This window comes from Nomascus leucogenys, chromosome 1a (genome assembly GCF_006542625.1).
Source record: "Nomascus leucogenys isolate Asia chromosome 1a, Asia_NLE_v1, whole genome shotgun sequence".
Lineage (NCBI taxonomy): Eukaryota > Metazoa > Chordata > Mammalia > Primates > Hylobatidae > Nomascus > Nomascus leucogenys.
The window spans coordinates 58,836,157-58,855,060 of NC_044381.1; the positions used below are offsets into that span (position 1 = coordinate 58,836,157).

At 40.9% G+C, this 18,904-nt stretch overlaps 1 protein-coding gene and 1 pseudogene across 1 annotated transcript; one reads left to right on the forward strand and one right to left on the reverse strand.

Annotated features, from left to right (window-relative positions):
- The first annotated feature begins 361 nt into the window (after positions 1 to 361).
- LOC100587519 (60S ribosomal protein L18) lies at positions 362 to 993 on the forward strand. The gene has a single exon (XM_030809819.1). It carries the CDS (start codon positions 393 to 395, stop codon positions 942 to 944), a length of 552 nt encoding a protein of 183 aa, XP_030665679.1. The 5' UTR covers positions 362 to 392; the 3' UTR covers positions 945 to 993.
- Positions 994 to 2,247: 1,254 nt separating this feature from the next.
- On the reverse strand, positions 2,248 to 2,920 carry LOC115835459 (annotated as a pseudogene).
- Between the last annotated feature and the right edge of the window lie 15,984 nt (positions 2,921 to 18,904).

The window sequence follows — 18,904 nt, forward strand, 5'->3', positions numbered from 1 at the left end:
TTTTTGCCAAACTCCAACTGAAGTCATTGTCTATCGTGTTATTCAATGTCTTCTATAACAGGACCCATGAAGTAACTGACTCCTTAATTTCAATGCCTGAAAAAGTTACTTCTCTTAAGATATTTTTATGTTTTTACTCTGACGTCCCCCACAACAATAAACAGCAAACAATAATTCCCAGGAGGATTTCCTCTTTTAATTACTGGGCCTCTCAAAACAAAACGTTCAACTAGATTATTCATTTCAGGTACTTTATAACTTTATTTCTCTGTTCATGTCAACTATTTGCTTTGACTAATATGTGACAGTATTTATTATCTCATTTGAAACTATGTTGAATGTTGAAAATTACTCCAACTCTTTCCGGACCTGGCCGAGCAGGAGGCGCCATCATGGGAGTCGACATCCGCCACAACAACGACCGAAAAGTTCGGCGCAAGGAGCCCAAGAGCCAGGATATCTACCTGAGGCTGTTGGTCAAGTTGTACAGGTTTCTGGCCAGAAGAACCAACTCCACGTTCAACCAGGTTGTGTTGAACAGGTTGTTTATGAGTCGCACCAACCGGCCGCCTCTGTCCCTTTCCCGGATGGTCCGGAAGATGAAGCTTCCTGGCCGGGAAAACAAAACGGCCGTGGTTGTGGGGACCATAATGGATGACGTGCGGGATCAGGAGGTGCCCAAACTGAAGGTACGTGCACTACGCGTGACCAGCCGGGCCCGTAGCCGCATCCTCAGGGCAGGGGGCAAGATCCTCACTTTCGACCAGCTGGCCCTGGACTCCCCCAAGGGCTGCGGCACTGTCCTGCTCTCCGGTCCTCGCAAGGGCCGAGAGGTGTGCCGGCATTTCGGCAAGGCCCCAGGAACCCCGCACAGCCACACCAAACCCTACGTCCGCTCCAAGGGCCGGAATTTCGAGCGTGCCAGAGGCCGACGGGCCAGCTGAGGCTACAAAAACTAACCCTGGATCCTACCTTCTTATTAAAAAGATTTTGAATGCAAAAAAAAAAAAAAAAAAAAAAAGAAAGAAAATTACTTCAAATCCTTTCCTGGAAGGAAGTAGAAAAAAAAATCCTAAAGAAAAATAAGAAATGGTATTCAGGAAAATTGCTTCCAAGTCTAAGGATGGCCCAAAGAAACAGAGCCTAGGGAATTCTCTGGCTGTATCAGTTCCTTCCTAAGAAACCTGATGCACTGTGCTGCTAGATGTAACAAAAGAACAAAATTAGTTGAGCTTTCTCTTTTTTGGATCTGCCATGAATTCAGGTTTTTACACTTAATGTCATCTTGGACACTTAAATACTGAATTTCCCAGGTTACCCCAAAGCTCCAGCAAAAGGAAAGGGGGAACAGTACCTGCACAACGCATCCATCCCTCACATCCTGGGTTCACAGAAACCATACACGAATTGAAACCATTCCAGAATCCAACACAAAGACCGTTTGTTAATTCCTAGCTTCAGGATCTGAGGATGAGTAAAGGTATGTATACCTTTCCAAGGGGTGCCAGCTATACCTTAATAAAAACACAGCCAAAATTAAACAGGCTCAGGGGTTACGTTTCAGAATCAAGACTTGAAGACAGACATTCTAACCTGTTTTCTGACAGATTCAGAAGTCTTCATCAAGTTTAAAATATCTTTAATGTTGATGACTATCGACATTAAAGATCCTCTTGCCTCTTTTTGATCCTTTCCAATTTAATAAACATTTAAGTACAAGGCACAGTTCTAGGTATTATGCAAGATACAAAGGTTACCAAGGGCTTGATTTTGAACCTTAAATTGTTATTAAAGGAGAAATGCAAATTGTAGCAGAAAAATTCCCATCAACCCCTTAAGGATGAATAAAAAATATCCCCTTAAACCTTAAGAAGACAAAAAAGCAAGGCCCTCTTCCCCTGCTGCTTTTGGAGCCTACCCTAGTGTGTCATTTCACTGCCCCATGCACAGTTGCCACAGGCTAATAAAGGCTTATCTGTCTGCAGAGTTACAATTTTTTTTTTAATTTGATGAAGAATTTCTAGCTTGTTTTTTTTCTAATGGGTTTTTTGTTCTGTTTTGTTTTGTTTTTACAGTTCCATTCTTAGACTGGACTTAATACTAGTCCTCTTTTTCAGTTTCCTTAGACCAATAGCTAAATCTTTTATAAACCATATTTTCATGTTTTATTGCCTGTATTTTGTTTTTATATGTATCATTAATTCTTAAAAATTAAGATTTTGAATCCCTTTGAATATTTATTAGGCTTCAAAGATCTTGATGAATAAGTCTGAGTTGACTGCCATTTCTCTTATGTTGGTGGTAAGGCTGGGGTGCAACGCACACTGGTTTAGCGTGGGCAATGATCACTAAGCACAAGAGCCACGGCCACCTGCACTTTACCTGGTTCACAGACAGAACTGGAAGGTTGGTCCTGGATGGCTGCCTGGTCCTGGGTGCTTTTAGTGGTCTCTTGATCTGTGGAAAGTCTTGTTTTGGAACAAATGTTTCCATTGATATAGATAAGAAATGCCTCTTTAATATTTTAATAAACCATTTAGAACCCAATAGATTTGGTTTGTGGGTCACTCTCCTGTGAGTACCAAAGGATTTCCTGGTTGGAAGGTGTGCCTTTTCATCTTGGCAACGAGCAGCATTTAATGGAGAGAGCATGCTAGTATTTGATCTTTTTTTTTTTTTTTTTTGGTTCATTTCGAGGATCTGAGATTTATTCAAACCACCAGCTGTTTTATCAGGAAGGAACAAATCCAAGTTTTGACATATTGTCAGTGTGCTGCATGTGGTATTTTCAAATTCCTTAAGTGGTTTTAACATTAAAACCATAACATTAAAACATAAGATGACCAATTCTTCTGCACTGATGTGCTTTTGATAATATACGATGAGATCTGGCCACGGCTCTGAGAAGTGTGGCTGGCATTACCACATCCCAAGCTCAACGCCCAAAGAGAAGAAGGAAGCGCCAGGGATGCACGCTTCCTCGGCAGAACTGCAGGGAAAGAGCCGCAGCACCAGCCTCTCACTACTGCAGCCACCCCCTCTCCTGGAAGGGCGCTCCCTCCAATATTTTTATTTTTATTGACATGATAGGTTTTCTAATTTGAGCTTGTAAAACTGCAGGTGCAAAAGTGTGGGTGTATTCAATAGTGTCTAAAAGCATTCCCACCCTAAGCTTTCTGGGTATTCTTTGATTACTGTGTTCCATTGTTAAACAAGCAGTTGTAAAGTCTAACAGGCAAAGCTGTTAACCTAGTACGTAACTCTCTGTCTGTACTTAACTAATCTATTTATTAATTTTTTATATAATGAATACTGTTTTTATGATTATTTAAATGATATGTGCCCATTGTGGAAATTTACAAAGGCACAAAAAGATATAGAAAAAATCAAAATTTCATTTCCCAGAGACAACCACAGTTAATATTTTGGCTTATTGCTTCTTACTTACAGTTATACACATATATTTGAATTCATCATTTTTTTTGTTAAATAAAACTAATATTTGAACATGGCTAAACCTATATTTATTTTTTTCCAAATTCACGTGAGTTTTAGGGCACTCCTTTTTTTTTCTTTAACTTTTTTTTAGATTCAGGGGCTACATGTGCAGGTAACCTGGGAATATTGCATGATGCTGAGGTTTGGGGTGCAAATGAGTCCATCGCCCAGGTACTGAACATATAACCCAACAGTTATTCAACTCTTGCCCCTTGACCCTTGCCCACCCTCCCCCCAAGAAGTCCTCAGTTTCCATTGTGCCATCTTTATATCCATAAGTACCCAGTGTTTAGCTCCCACTTATAAGTGAAAATGTGGTATTTGGTTTTCTGTTCCTACATTAATTCCCTTAGAATAATGGCCTCCAGCTGCATTCATGTTGCTGAAAAGGATATGATTTCATTCTTTTTTATGGCTGCATGGTATTCCATGGTGTATATGTACCACATTTTCTTTATCCAATTCACTATTGATGGGCACCTATGTTGATTCTGTGTCCTTGCTATTGTGAATAGTCCTGCAAAGAACATGCAAGTGCATGTGTGTGTTTGGTAGACAGATTTGTTTTCTTTTGGATATATACCCTAATGAGATTACTCGGCTGATTGGTAGTTCCAAGTTCTTTGAGAAATCTCCAAACTGCTTTCTACACTGGCTGAACTAATTTACATTCCCACCAGCAATGTATATGTGTTCCCTTTTCTCTGCAGCCTTGCTAAGCATCTGTTGTTTTTTGACTTGTTTTTTTTTTGTGTGGAGACAGAGTCTCACTCTGTTGACCAGGCTGGAGTGCAGTGGCACAATCTCAGCTCACCGTAACCTCCCAGGTTCAAGCAGTTCTTGTGCCTCAGCCTCCAAGTAGCTGGGACTACAGGCATGTGCCACTATGCCTGGCTAATTTTTTGTATTTTTAGTAGAGACAGGGTTTCGCCATCTTGCCCAGGCTGGTCTCAAACTCCTGAGCTCAGGCAATCCACCAACCTTGGCCTCCTGAAGTGCTAGGATTACAGGCATGAGCCACTGTGCCAGGTCGTTTTTTGAGGTTTTTTTTGTTTGTTTTTTTTGAGATGGAGTCTGTGTGTGGCCAGGCTGGAGTGCAGTGGCACGATCTTGGCTCTCTGCAACCTATGCCTCCCAGCTTCAAGCGATTCTCCTGCTTCAGCCTCCCAAGTAGCTGGGACTACAACTGCACGCCACCACACCCAGTTAATTTTTGTATTTTTAGTAGAGGCGGGGTTTTACCATGTTGGCCAGGATGGTCTCGATCTCTTGACCTCGTGATCCGCCTGCCTTGGCCTCCCAAAGTGCTGGGACTACAGGTGTGAGCCACTGAACTTGACCTTGACTTTTTAATAATAGCCATACTGACTGGCAGGAGATGGTATCTCATTGTGGTTTTGATTTGAATTTCTCTGATTATTAGTGATGTGCAGCATTTTTCCATGTTTGTTGGCCACTTGTGTGTCTTCTTTTGAGAAGCATCTGTTCATGTCTTTTGCACATTTTTAAATGGGGTTATTTGTTTTTTGTTTGTTCAATTGTTTAAGTTCCTTATAGATTCTGGATATTACACCTTTGTTGGATGCATAGTTTGTGAATATTTTGTCCCATTCTGTAGGTTGTCTGTTTACTCTGTTGATAGTTTCTTTTGCTCTGCAGAAGCTCTTTAGTTTAATTAGGTTCCACTTGTCAATTTTTGTTTTTCTTGCAATTGCTTTTGAAGACTTAGTCATCATAAATTATTTCCCAAGGCTGATGTCTAGAATGGTGTTTCCTATGTTTTTTTCTAGGATTCTTATAGTTTGAGGTCTTACATTTAAATCTTAATCTCTCTTGAGTTAATTTTTGTATCTGGTAAAAGGTAGGGGTCCAGTTTCATTCTACATGTAGCTAGCCCACTATCCCAGCACCATTTATTAAATAGGAAGTCCTTTTCCCATTGCTTATTTTGGTCAGCTTTATCGAAGATCCAATGGTTGTGGCTTTATTTCTAGGTTGTCTATGCTGTTCAATTGGTCTATGTGTCTGTTTTTGTACCAGTACCATGCTTTTTTGTTTACCTAATCCTTATAGTGTAGTTTAAAGATGGGTAATGTGATGCCTCCAGCTTTGTTCTTTTTGCTTAGGATTGCTATGGTTATTTGGGGCCTTTTTTGGTTCCTTGTGAATTTTAGAATAGTTTTTTCTAGTTCTGCAAAAAGATGTTGGTAGTTTGACAGGAATAGTGTTGAATTTGTAGATTGCTTTGGGCAATACAGCTATTTGAATGATACTAATTCTTCCAATTCATTAGAAATGAAGCATTTTTCCATTTGTTTATGTCACGTTTTACATCTTTCAGCAGTGTTTTCTAGTTCTCTTTGGAGAGATCTTTCACCTCCTTGGTTAGATGTGTCCCTAGGTATTTTATTTTGTGTGTGTGGCTATTTTAAATGGGATTGCATTCTTCATCTGGCTCTCAGCTTGAACGTGACTGGCATATAGAAATGCTATTTATTTTGTACATTGATTTTGTATCCTGAAACTTTACTGAAGTTTTTATCAGTTCCAGGAGCCTTTTGGCAGAATCTTCAGGATTTTCTAGCTATAGGATCACATTTTCCATAAAGAGAGGTGGTTCGACTTCTTTTCCTATTTGAATGCGTTTTATCTTTCTCTTGCCTTATTGCTCTGGCTAGCACTTCTAGTACTACTTGAAATAGGAGTGATGAGAGTGGGCATCCTTGCCTTGTTCCAGTTCTCAAGTGGAATGCTTCCAGTTTTTGCCTGTTCAGTATGACGTTGTTTAGAACACTCTTGTATTGTTTTAACATACTCTTGTGACCTTTTGTGAGCTTGAAATCTCTTAATATTTTAGAATAGAATGGCTTTGACTTTGCTGAAAAGAAATATACTTGTAAAAACTTAAGCAATACAGATAAATACAAAAAAGAATTTTATGATATCACTGTAATTTAGAAGTAATGTTTAGTAACACCAGGTGAACATCACATCTAGAACTTCTTGATGGACAGAGGGATCGGTGAATTGAAATATATAGATGCATAGAGGAAAGTAGATAGAAAGAATTTTATAAAATGCTTGTTGGCTTATCATCCAATAAGCCACTTAAAATAAAAGGTATTACATGCAATTTTACTTGAATTTAATAGAAGGTAAGAAATTGAAGTAAAATAGAAGAAACTGCTAAACCTCAAGATGTTTCTCTTTTAAATTTGTATTTATTTCTTATTTTCCAATGCCCTCTAGTGTTCCTAGGATGTCTCTTTTTTAAACACTTTTTTTTTTTTTTTTTTGAGACAGAGTCTTACTCTGTTGCCCAGGCTGGAGTGCAGTGGCGTGATCTCAGCTCACTGCAACCTCCTCCTCCTGGGTTCAAATCATTCTCCTGCTTCAGCCTCCCAAGTAGCTGGGATTATAGGACCATGCCACCATACCTGGCTAATTTTTTGTATTTTTAGTAGAGACAGGGTTTCACCATGTTGGCCAGGCTGGTCTCAAACTCCTACACAAAATTGAGAGGAAGGTACAGATATTTCCTATGGACTCCCTAACCCCACACATGCATTGTATCCCCCATTATCAACATCCCCCACCAGAGAAAAGTGTTTTTTTTCACCACTACATATTTTAATTAATAAAAGATTATTCCGAAGTTAAAAAGTAATGATCATGAGGGATACTCTGTGACCTAGGTGTTTCCGTTTTAGACCATGTTGACTAATTTCCTTCAGTAAAAGACAAGGACATTAACATTCTTATACTTTTTTCTATTTCCCTTCTCCAATTTTTTGTTACTTATTTTTACTGTGTTAATTTAAAAACATTTAAATGCCACTGTAGTTATAATTCTTATATTTAAATAGATTAAATGCTTATTAACATGTTTTTACCATATCCCATTTATTCTAGGCAATTTTATTTTATTTATGTTTTGAGAAGGAGTTTCGCTCTTGTTGTCTAGCCTGGAGTGCAATGGCATGATCTCAGCTCACTGCAACCTCCGCCTCCTGGGTTCAAGCAGTTCTCCTGCCTCAGCCTCCGAAGTAGCTGGGATTACAGGCATGTGCTACCATGCCCGGCTAATTTTGTATTTTTAGTAAAGACAGGGTTTCTCCATGTTGGTCAGACTGGTCTTGAACTCCTGATCTCAGATGATCCACCCGCCTTGGCCTCCCAAAGTGCTGGGATTACAGGCGTGAGCCACCACACCTGGCCCACAATGTTAAAAAATTCATCTCCTGGCTGGCTGATTTCATTGCTATGCAGTTTTTTGTTTTGTTTTGTTTTGTTTTGTTTTTTGAGATGGAGTCTCACTCTGTCACCAGGCTGGAGTGCAGTGGTGCAATCTCGGCTCACTGCAACCTCTGCCTCCCCAGGTTCAAGTGATTCTCCTGCCTCAGCTTCCCGAGTAGCTGGGACTATAGGCACTTGTCACCACGCCTGGCTAATTTTTGTATTTTTAGTAGAGACGGGGTTTCACCATTTTGGCCAGGATGGTCTCGATCTCTTCACCTCGTGATCCACCTGCCTCAGCCTCCCAAAGTGCTGGGATTACAGGCGTGAGCCACTGCACCCAGCCCATTGCTATTTTTGAAGTTCATTTTTATATGAGTTGCTTGGCTTGTTCAAGGTTCAATTCCTTCAGCTGATTATTTTATTTTATGGCTCTATATCCCTCAATAACATGTTTTTATTGTTATTTCTTGGTTAGCTTTAGGTATTATGTTTTGATAACTCACCATGGAAGCTGAGAATTTAGCTCCTTTTGCCACCCCCACCACACATATGCACACATATATTTCTCCATATAGATATATTGTAACCTTGGCTAGTTCTGTATTCAGGATTTTCAGTATTATGAAAATGCTACTCACAGGAGAATACATAGTATACTAAGATTCCTTATCTGCACAGAATAGGAAACTGTAATATACTATGTGTATTAGTCTGTTATCATGCTGTTATAGACATACCTGAGGCTGGGTAATTTATAAAAGAAAGAGGTTTAATTGACTCACAGTTCCACAGAGCTGGGGAGGTCTCAGGAAACTTACAATCATGGTGGAACGGGAAGCAAACATGTACTTCTTCACATGGCGGCAGCAAGAAGTGCCAAGCCAAAGGGGGGAAAAACCCTTATAAAACCATCAGATCTTGTGAGAACCCACTCACTCTCACAAGAACACCATGGAGGTAACTGCCCTTGTGATTCAATTATCTCCCACTGGGGATTATGGGAACTACAATTCAAGATGAGATTTGGGTGGGGACACAGCTAACCCATATCACCATGATTATTCCTTTCCTGGAATTAGTTTTTTTTTTTATTTTTTTATTTGCTTAGTTGTCTATGTATTTTCTAGTATTTCACACCCAATCTCCCCCTGCCCCAATTAGTAAATTATTTTCAGTATGTTCTAGGTATTTTATCATTTGCAACTTATTGAAGAAAATCTCCCCACATTCTCCATGCCTGCTCAATTCTGTCTAGCTGCTCATTGGGCCTACTGCACAGCCCTTGTTTTGGGGCCTCCTTTCCCTCTCACCCTGTGGATTCTTTTTACTTTTTCTCATATTGGCTCCCCTGTTCCCTGAACACCATACTTTCCATTTTCAGTTTATTCCATTGTTTTTGTGGAGCCAATCCTCTAGTAGCTCTTAAGAGGTGAGCATGTTAGGAAAATCTCAGGTTCTGAACACCTGAAAATATTTTTATTTACTTTTGCATTTTATTGTCTAGCTGAATGTGTTACTCTACATTGGAAATAATTTTTCCTCAAACTTTTGATGCCATTGGACCATTGTCTCCTAGTTTCCAATATTGCCGTTGAGTTATCCAATGCTTTTCTGATTCTTCAGTTTTGTATGACATTTTAATCACAAAAGCTTATAGGGACTTTTATTTTTTTGCCACTGTTGTAGACTTTCACAATAATTTGAATTCCTTTTCATCCATTGTGATGGATGCTCAATTTAGAATTTAGACTTATATGCTGGGAAATTTTCTTGAATCAATTTATTGATAATATCCTTGACTCTGTTTTTTCCCTTCTGTCTGTCTTAGGACTCTTGGGCTGCTCTACAAGTTTTCATAGCTTTCCCATCTATTTTTCAAATTATTGTCTTTCGCCCTATTTTCTGGAAGATTAATTAATTAATTGTTTTTTTTAAGACAGGGTCACGCCATCACTCAGGCTAAAGTGCAATGGCACAATCATAGATCACTGCAACCTTGAACTCCTGGACTCAAGCAGTCCTCCTGCCTCAGCCTGCCAAGTAGCTAGGACTACAGGTGTAAACCACCATGTCTGGCTAATTTTTTCATTATCTGTGGAGACAGGAGTCTTGCTATGTTGCCCAGGCTAGTTTCGAATTCCTGGCCTCAAGTAAGCCTTTCACCTTGGCCTCCCAAAGCACTGGGAATACAGGTGCAAGCCACTGTGCAGCTCACAGAACTCAAACACTGCAATTGCTTTTGCACCAGCCTAATACGTATATATGTTTTCATCCACAGTTCCTGGCTCATAACTCCCATAGCCCTTGTTAGTCTTTTGTTAAGACTCAGAAGTAGGCCTCAAGTGACAGAATCACTCCCTCTGACCTTCTCCTGCCCTCTTTTCATTAGAGTCCCAAGGCAGCACTCGAATCTGATTGTGGGTCGTAAGACCCTCATTCCAGATACAGTCTTGCTACATGCTCTGGAGGAAGGAATGCTGCACGGAGAGCCAGAAGAATCTGAACTGAACAGACAGACCTTGCTGGGTTAGATCATACCCTTTTTGTGCAATCACATATTTTTATTTTTTAATTTTTTTTTAGACGAAATCTGGCTTTGTTGCCGGGCTGGAGTGCAGTAGAGTGGTCTCAGCTCACGATAACCTCTGCCTCCCGGGTTCAAGCAATTCTTCTGCCTCAGCCTCCCGAGTAACTGGGATTACAGGCGCCAGCCACTATGCCCAGCTAATTTTTGTATTTTTAGTTGAGACAGGGTTTCACCATGTTAGGCCGGTTTCAAACTACTCACCTCAAGCAATCCACCCGCCTCGGCCTCCTAAAGTGCTGGGATTACAGGTCTGAGCCACCGCGCCTGGCTGTCCAATCACATTTCGCCACGATTGTTTGTGCTTCAACCGTGAACAACCAATGAAGTCTCTATAATAGGCCCAAACGAGGGAGCTCAGAGAGCTTCCGGGGAGCTGAACACTTGGAGGCCAACAGGAAGGTGAACAAGAACTCATTCATGTGCTGGGAGGGTGGCACACCCCAACTCCACAGGGACAGAAGCTCTTGCACTCAGGACCCTTTCAGACTTGGCCCTGTGTATCTCGTCATCTGGCTGTTTATTTGTATCTTTTAAAATCTTCTTTGTAATAAATTGGTGAAGGTAAGTGTTTCCCTGAGTTCTGAGTCGCTCTAGCAAATTAACCCAAAGAGGGACTCATAGGAACTCCAGCTTGAACCTAGTCAGTCAGAAGTTCCGAAGGCCTGGACTTGTAACTGGAGGGAAGGAGGGGACAGTCTTTTTTTTTTTTTTTTTTTTGAGACGGAGTCTCGCTCTGTCGCCCAGGCTGGAGTGCAGTGGCGCGATCTCGGCTCACTGCAAGCTCTGCCTCCCGGGTTCACGCCATTCTCCTGCCTCAGCCTCTCCAAGTAGCTGGGACTACAGGCGCCCGCCACCACGCCCAGCTAATTTTTTGTATTTTTAGTAGAGACGGAGTTTCACCGTGGTCTCGATCTCCTGACCTTGTGATCCGCCCCCCTCGGCCTCCCAAAGTGCTGGGATTACAAGCGTGAGCCACCGCGCCCGGCCATGGAGGGGACAGTCTTGCGGGGAGAGCCCTCAACCTGTGGGATCTGACGCTATCTCCAGGAAGACCGTGTCAGAACTCAATTGGAGGACACCCAGCTGGTGTCTGCTGCTGAAATGATTGCTTGCCTGCCTGCCTGCCTTCCTTGCTTGCGGGGAGAAATCTCCACATGTTTTGGGGTCACAGAACTCATCTGTGTTGATTGTTGTCGGGGGAGAGCAGAGGAAAAACAGGTTCGGAGGTTTTTTCAAAACAATCGACATCACCCTATTTCCACTCTACCTCCTCTGCCCCTGGGAACCACCATTCTACTCTGTGTTCCTATGTATTCAACTCTTTTAAGATTCCACATAGGCTGAGCACGTGGCTCACGCCTCTAATCCTAGCACTTTGGGGTGCAGAAGTGAGAGGATCCCTTGAGGACTGGAGTTTGAAACAAGCCTGGGCAACATAGTGAGACCGAGTCTCTACAAAACTACTTAAAAATAAGTGGGGCGTAGTGGGGCATTCTTGTAGTTCCAGCTACTTGAGAGGCTAGAGGGTCACTTGAGCCCAGGAATTCAAAGCTGCAGTGAGCGTTGATTAGGCCACTGCACTCCAGCCTGGGTGACAGAGCGAGATCCTGTCTTTAACAAAATAAAAAATAAAAATAAAAAAAAACGATTCCACATATAAGTGAGATCATGCAATATTTTTCTGTCTCCTGCTTATTTCACTTAGCGTAACGTCCTCCAGATTTATCCCCGTTGTCATAAATGACAGGATCTTTTTTTAAAGGTTGAATAATATTTCATTGTGTATGTATTCCACAATTTCTTTAACCATTCATCCATTGATGGATACTTAAGTCATTTCTATATCTTTTTTTTTTTTTTTTTTTTTTTTTTTGGAGTTGGAGTCTCACTGTCACCCAGGCTGGAGTGCAGTGGCGCGATCTCAGCTCGCTGTAACCTCCACCTCCCGGGTTCAAGCGATTCTCCTGCCACAGCTTCCCGAGTAGATGGGATTATAGGCACGCACCACCACGCCCGGCTAATTTTTGTATTTTTAGTAGAAACGGGATTTCACCATATTGGTCAGGCTGGTCTCGAACTCCTGACCTCGTGATCCACCTGCCTCGGCCTCCCAAAGTGCTGGGCTTACAGGCATGAGCCACCACGCCCGACCCTATATCTTGACTATTGTGAATAATGCTGCAATGAACACAGGAGTGTAAATATCTCTATGAGATGCTGATTTTATTTCCTTTGGATATATACCTAGAAGTGAGATTACTGGTTTCATATGGTAATTTTATTTTTAATTCCTTGAGAAACCTTCATGTATTTTTTTTATAATGAATGCACCAGTTTACATTCTTATCAACAGTGTGGAAGCATTCCCTTACTTCCACATCCTCACCAACACTTGTTATCTTTTGTCTTTTTGGTAATGGCCATCTTAACAGGTGTGAAGGGATATCTCATTGTGGTTTTGATTTACATTTTCCTACCTGTTGGACATTTATATGTCTACATTGGAGAAATGTCTATTCAGGTCTTTGCCCATTTTTAAATTAGGTTATGATTATTATTATTTTGCTATTGAGTCGTGTGGGTTCCTTATATATTTTGGATATTAACTCATCAGATATATGGTTCACACATATTTTCTCCTGATCGATATGTTACCTTTTCATTTTGTTGATTGTTTCCTTTGCTCTGCAGAAGCTTTTTGTTTGATGTAGTCTCACAGGAATGATGTATTTTTTGACAATTTTTTCCTCCCTGGTTTGTTTTCTTTACTTCATATTAATTTTTTTCTAAAACATCCAGTAGCCTTTGGCTATCTGAGCATATTTAAGATTTGCACACTAAAAGGCGACTTATTTGGGAGGCCAAGGTGGGTGGATCACTTGAGGCCAGGAGTTCGAGACCAGCCTGGCCAACATTGCAAAACCCCGTCTCTACTAAAAATACAAAAAAAAAAAAAAAAAAGAATTAGCCGGGCGTGGTGGTGCATGCCTGTGGTCCTAGCTACTCAGGAGGCTGAGGCACTCGCCTGGACCTGGGAGATGGAGGTTGCATTGAGCTGAGATCACACCACTTGAGCACTGAAGCCTGGGCAACAGAGTGAATCTGTGTCAAAAAACAAAAACAGAAAACAAAAAACAAAAGCTAATTAATGCTGTGTGCATGTGTGAGGCTTGTGAGCTGGAGCCTTCATTACGGAGTGATCTGCTAAGCCTTATGTTGGAGAACTCCTAATATCAAGTCTTTTCTTTTTTTTTTTTTTGAGACGGAGTCTTGCTCTTGTTGCCCAGGCTGGAATGCAATGGCGCAATCTCAGCTCACTGCAACCTCTGCCTCCCGGGTTCAAGTGATTCTCCTGCCTCAGCCTCCCGAGTAGCTGGGATTACAGGCGCCTGCCACCATGCCTGACTAATTTTAGTATTTTTAGTAGAGATAGGGTTTCACCATGTTGGCTGAGTTGGTCTCAAACTCCTGACCTCAGGTGATCCGCCCACCTCGGTCTCCAAAGCACTGGCATTACAGGCGTGAGCCACAGCACCCAACCGTAATAGCAAGTCTTTTCTCCTAGTTTGTCAAAGTCTCCAGAGAAGAATCACCTAACCTGTCTGGAGGGGAAAGCCCTGGCTGACTAAGTTCTGGGATTCAAGTAAAAGGAAGCCTGGGCCGGGCGCGGTGGCTCACGCCTGTAATCTCTGCACTTTGGGAGGCTGAGGCGGGCAGATCATGAGGTCAGGAAATCAAGACCATCCTGACTAACATGGTGAAACCTCGTCTCCACTAAAAATACAAAAAATTAGCTGGGCATGGTGGCACACGCCTGTGTCCCAGCTACTCAGGAGGCTGAAGCAGGAGGATCTCTTGAACCTGGGAGGCGGAGGTTGCAGTGAGCCAAGATTGCACCACTGCACTCCAGCCTGGGTGACAGAGTGAGACTCCGTTTAAAAAAAAAAAAAGGAAGACTGGTAGTTTTGACATTTATTACATAAACTTTCAATTAATTTCTCTCTCCTCAATTTGCTTAGTGTTTCCTAGCATAAAGACCATTTTCTCATTTTTAAAGAAAACATTTTAATTGAAATATAACATATACACAAAAAGCATACAAATCATGGGTATATAATTCAATGAATTCTTAAGCAGTGAAAATGTTTTGTAAGCACCACCCAGGTTAAGTAATTGAACATTTCAGCACCCCAGATGCCGGCTTCGTGCATTCTCTCACTCTCTTCCCACCTACAAAGGTAACTAATATTCTGATGTCCATTGGTCTAGATTAGTTTTTGTGAGTTAAATATATACATATACTCACACACATACACAAATATATATATATATAATTTTGTTTTGCATTGCTTCTTTTACCCAACATTATGTTACTGAGATGTATCCATATTAATTCATATAAGTATTTATTTCCATGGCTTCATAGAATTCTACAGTATGAATTTACCACAATGTATTCATTCGTCTTATTATTGAAAGATAACTAAATTAGAATCAAATAATTTTGGTACTTTATTTAAAGTACTGCGTTAAATGCTTTATGTGTGCTATCTTATTATCCTCATAATAATCATTTGAGGTAGGTATTATTCTTCATTTATTTCTCAGTTAACAAACATTTATTTATGTACCAGGCACTTTTCTAGTTCTTAAGGGATCAGCTAAATAAAACAAATAGAAATGTATGAACAATTAAATGAAACAAGAATCTGTACCCTCCTGGAGCTTACATTCTCTAAGCAAAATATTTGCTATATTATATATGGATAAATGTTACCAAGAAAAATAAAGCAAGGAAGAGGATGTGAGGACGTGGTGGTGAAGGAGGGATGTTTGCAATTTTAGATAGCATGGCTAAGGAAGATATGATTGAGAAAATGACCTTCAAGTCCAAGTTTAAAGGAAGTGAGGGAGCATACCATGCAACTATCTGGAGGAAGAGCATTTTAGACATAATAAAAGGCAAGAGGAAACCCTGAAGGAAGAAGCTTCTTGTTTTAAAAACAACAAAGAAGGCAGCGAGGGTGGAGTGGAATAAGCAAGAAGGAGGATGTTAGGAGTTGCAGTCAGGGAGGTAAAGGATAGATCAGATCATACAGGCCTTGCAGGCCAAAGTAAGTACTTTGCTTTACTTGAATGAGAATGAAGGCACTGGGAGTCTTTGATCAGAGGAGGGACAGGACCAGACTTACATATTAACAAAATCATTCTATCTGCTATATTGAGAATAGATTGAATGACAACAAAGGTGAGGGCAGGAGGCCTGTTATCAGCTATTGTTCTCCCCATTTGATAGATGAGGAAAACGAGACTTGAACATGACCAAGGTCATAAATCTTCAACACGTGGCCCATGAGCCAGCAGTATCAACATCACCCCCCGCCCCCACCCCCATGGGGCTGGATATGCAGACCCTCAAGACTCACCACAGGCCAGTGGAATTCCAATCTGCATTTTAGGAAGAGCCCCAGCTGACTTGTATACATGTTAAAATGTGAGAAGCCTCAGTCTAAACCTCTATGATAATACTGTCGTTGAAGCTTATGGATCAGAGGAAGGATACTGTCAAAGTGGTGCTCTAAGGAAATTGCATTTGGTAACAACAAACAAAAAAAAAAAATAGAGGAAAGCAAAGGATACCATCTATGAGAAAATAATGGTAATCCAGAAATTTTGGGCTGAATGGCAGAAGTAGGATAACTGGAATAGGAATGAAAAAAAAAATTGAAAATGAAGGAATGCAAGGAAAGGCTATTTTTTTCTTGTTTTTGTTTCTCCATCTTCTTCTCCTTCTCTGGCAGGGTCTATGTCACTTGGGCTGGAGTGCAGTCGTGCAATCTTGGCTCACTGTAACCTCCACCTCCCAAGCTTAAGTGATCCTTGTGTCTCAGCCTCCCCAGTAGCTGGGACCACGGGCACATAACACCACGCTTTGCTAATTTTTTAAGGTTTTTGTGGAGACGAGGTCTCACTATATTGCCCAGGCTGTATCTTGAACTCTTGGGCTCAAGAGATCCTCCTGCTTCTCCCTCCCAAAGTGCTGGGATTGCGGGTGTGAATCACCATGCCTGGCAAGAAAAGGCTTTCTAATGCAGGAAAAAAAAATCCATTGAAGTTTGGCAATGATTATTAGTAGATATACTAGGCCGGGTGTGGTGGCTCTCGCCTGTAATCCCAGCACTTTGGGAGGTCGAGGTGGGCGGATCACCTGAGGTCAGGAGTTCGAGACCAGCCTGACCAACATGGTGAAAACCCATCTCTACTAAAAACGTAAAAATTAGCCAGGCATGGTGGTGGGCACCTGTAATTCCACCTACTTGGGAGGCTGAGGCAGGGGAATTGCTTGAACCTGGGAGGTGGAGGTTACAGTGAGCCGAGATCGTGCCATTGCACTCCAGCCTGGGCGACAGAGTGAGACTCTGTCTAAAAAAAAAAGAAAAAGTATACTAGTGAGTGGGAAGGGGCCATGAGACAGAGAGATGAATAAAATATGATATTGAAGTTTCAAGTTTTGGTAAGACGGTGGGTAATTGGATCATTGCTAGAAATAGGGACACAAGAATGGGAAGATAATTTGGTGAGAATAATCATAGGCAAGCTTAGAATTATTGAACTGGACTCAGTGATTGTTGCAAATGTTTAGCACATAGGACTCTCAGGCTGGAGAAGTCTTGGGGCTGAAATAATAGATTTATTTTAGAGTTATTAGCCTGGACGTGTCCACTGAAGCAAGGGGAGTTTTTGAGATATTAAAGTAGAAGACAGAAAGAAAACTATTATCACATACCTAGGACCAATACCTCATTTAAGTTACAGAAATGGTAGGAGGCAGAAGAGTGGTCAGAGAGGAAAGCAGAGAGGGCAGCATCTCTAAAACCATGGTGGGGGCGTGCACGGAGATAATTTCTACTTGGACACATGTCATAGAGGTCAAGAGAAATCAAGGAAGATTGGAAAGATTTGTCTTAGCAAAAGTCAAGCTATTGATTTCAAGGATGATTTTTCTGTATTTCAATAATGATTTTTTTCTTTTTTCTTTATTTGTTTTTATTGGCTTATTTCTCCAAGAAAAAAAGGAATGATTTTTTTTTTTTTCTAGAATGAAAGCCAGAGGTTCATAGAGATAGGTGATTAGGAAACAGAATCCTCACTCTTAGGTATGTCTCAACCACCATATAGACAGACAAGATAACCCTATTAGGTAATTATCTGAGAACATGCACTTGTTGACAACTGCGCAGTTATATACTAATATGTATGATTCATATTAGTTTTTGTTTTTAACCCATCAACATATTATATTGATATATGCATGGTTCTAGGATTTGAAAATTCTAGAGAAAAGTCAAACTTGAGACCAGATATAGTCCTATTTGTTTTTTTCACAAAATATTATGAGAATTTTATTTGTCACATTTTCTCTGACCTGTGCACAATGTTGCTACGGATCTTGTTTTATTATTTTAATTGCTGGTCATTAAGTGTAACAGAATTTTTTTAAAGCTCATCTTTGCTGTTTATCAAGTGTTACTCCACCTATGACTCCATTACTGTGGAGTACTGATAGTGCTATGAAACAAACTAACCCTCAGAAAATGGTCATCATGTGACCGTGTTTATGGCCTCATTGGACCAAATGTCACTCAGTGATGCCAAGTCATACGAAGGCTTCTAGAGCAGTCTTCCTGGCAGGAAAAATTACTCGTGTTACATTCAACCATAATCACAATCATAGTAGATTTAAGTTATTCTAAGTAAGTAGTTGACAATATTCAATGTGTTCTAAAGATTAAATATGCCAAAACACATTTTCCCTTTTAAAAACCTGAAAATTTGACTGAAAATATGAATGAAGCATGAGTATTAGAGTGTTCACAATCCCAGTTTTTTGTATTAAGCTAGAGAAGTGTTTGTTTTTGGCTACTCCAACCCCTTGCAGCAGTGGTGAGGCCTCTAGACTGCTCACCTTATCCTTCAGTGGCTCTGTGTGGAGGATGAGGATGAATTGGATGTACACGATGGAGGATAGGAGACCAGGTAGGCAGAGTCTAGTAGTTCAGAAGTGAAGAAATAAAGATTTACACCAAAGGATAATAAATAAGAAATTATAGATGAGCCATTGAAATAAAAATTACAGAGTTCTGGTGTAGTTCTCTTCAAACTGCACTACTTTGAGCCTGAGAAGATACAGCCCATTAAATGGGAATAATCGTAGTACCTACCTTATAGTGTTGTTGTGAGGATTAAATAAGAAAATGAAGGTAAAGCAAGTGCCCTATGTTTAATAGCTGCTCAATAAATGATGGTGATTAGGCTCTTCATACAGATTCTCCCCTTTGCAGCATGTGCTGGGGAGGACCACACCTGCTTTCTTTTCTGTTGGAGGAGTTTTGGGTGTGTGCGGGTCAGTGGAAGCTGATAAACCTGATGAAGTCTCTCTAGGAAGGCAGGGAGGATATAAGAGAAGAAACACTCCCTACCCTCTTCCAGACACCCCGTTCCGCAAGTATGTCTGGAATTGGTGGGTTCTTGGTCTCACTGACTTCAAGAATGAAGCCGCGGACCCTCGCGGTGAGTGTT

Bases quoted from the DNA above. Each gene is read 5' to 3' on its own strand.
- LOC100587519 (XM_030809819.1), top strand. From the start codon at position 393: ATGGGAGTCGACATCCGCCACAACAACGACCGAAAAGTTCGGCGCAAG.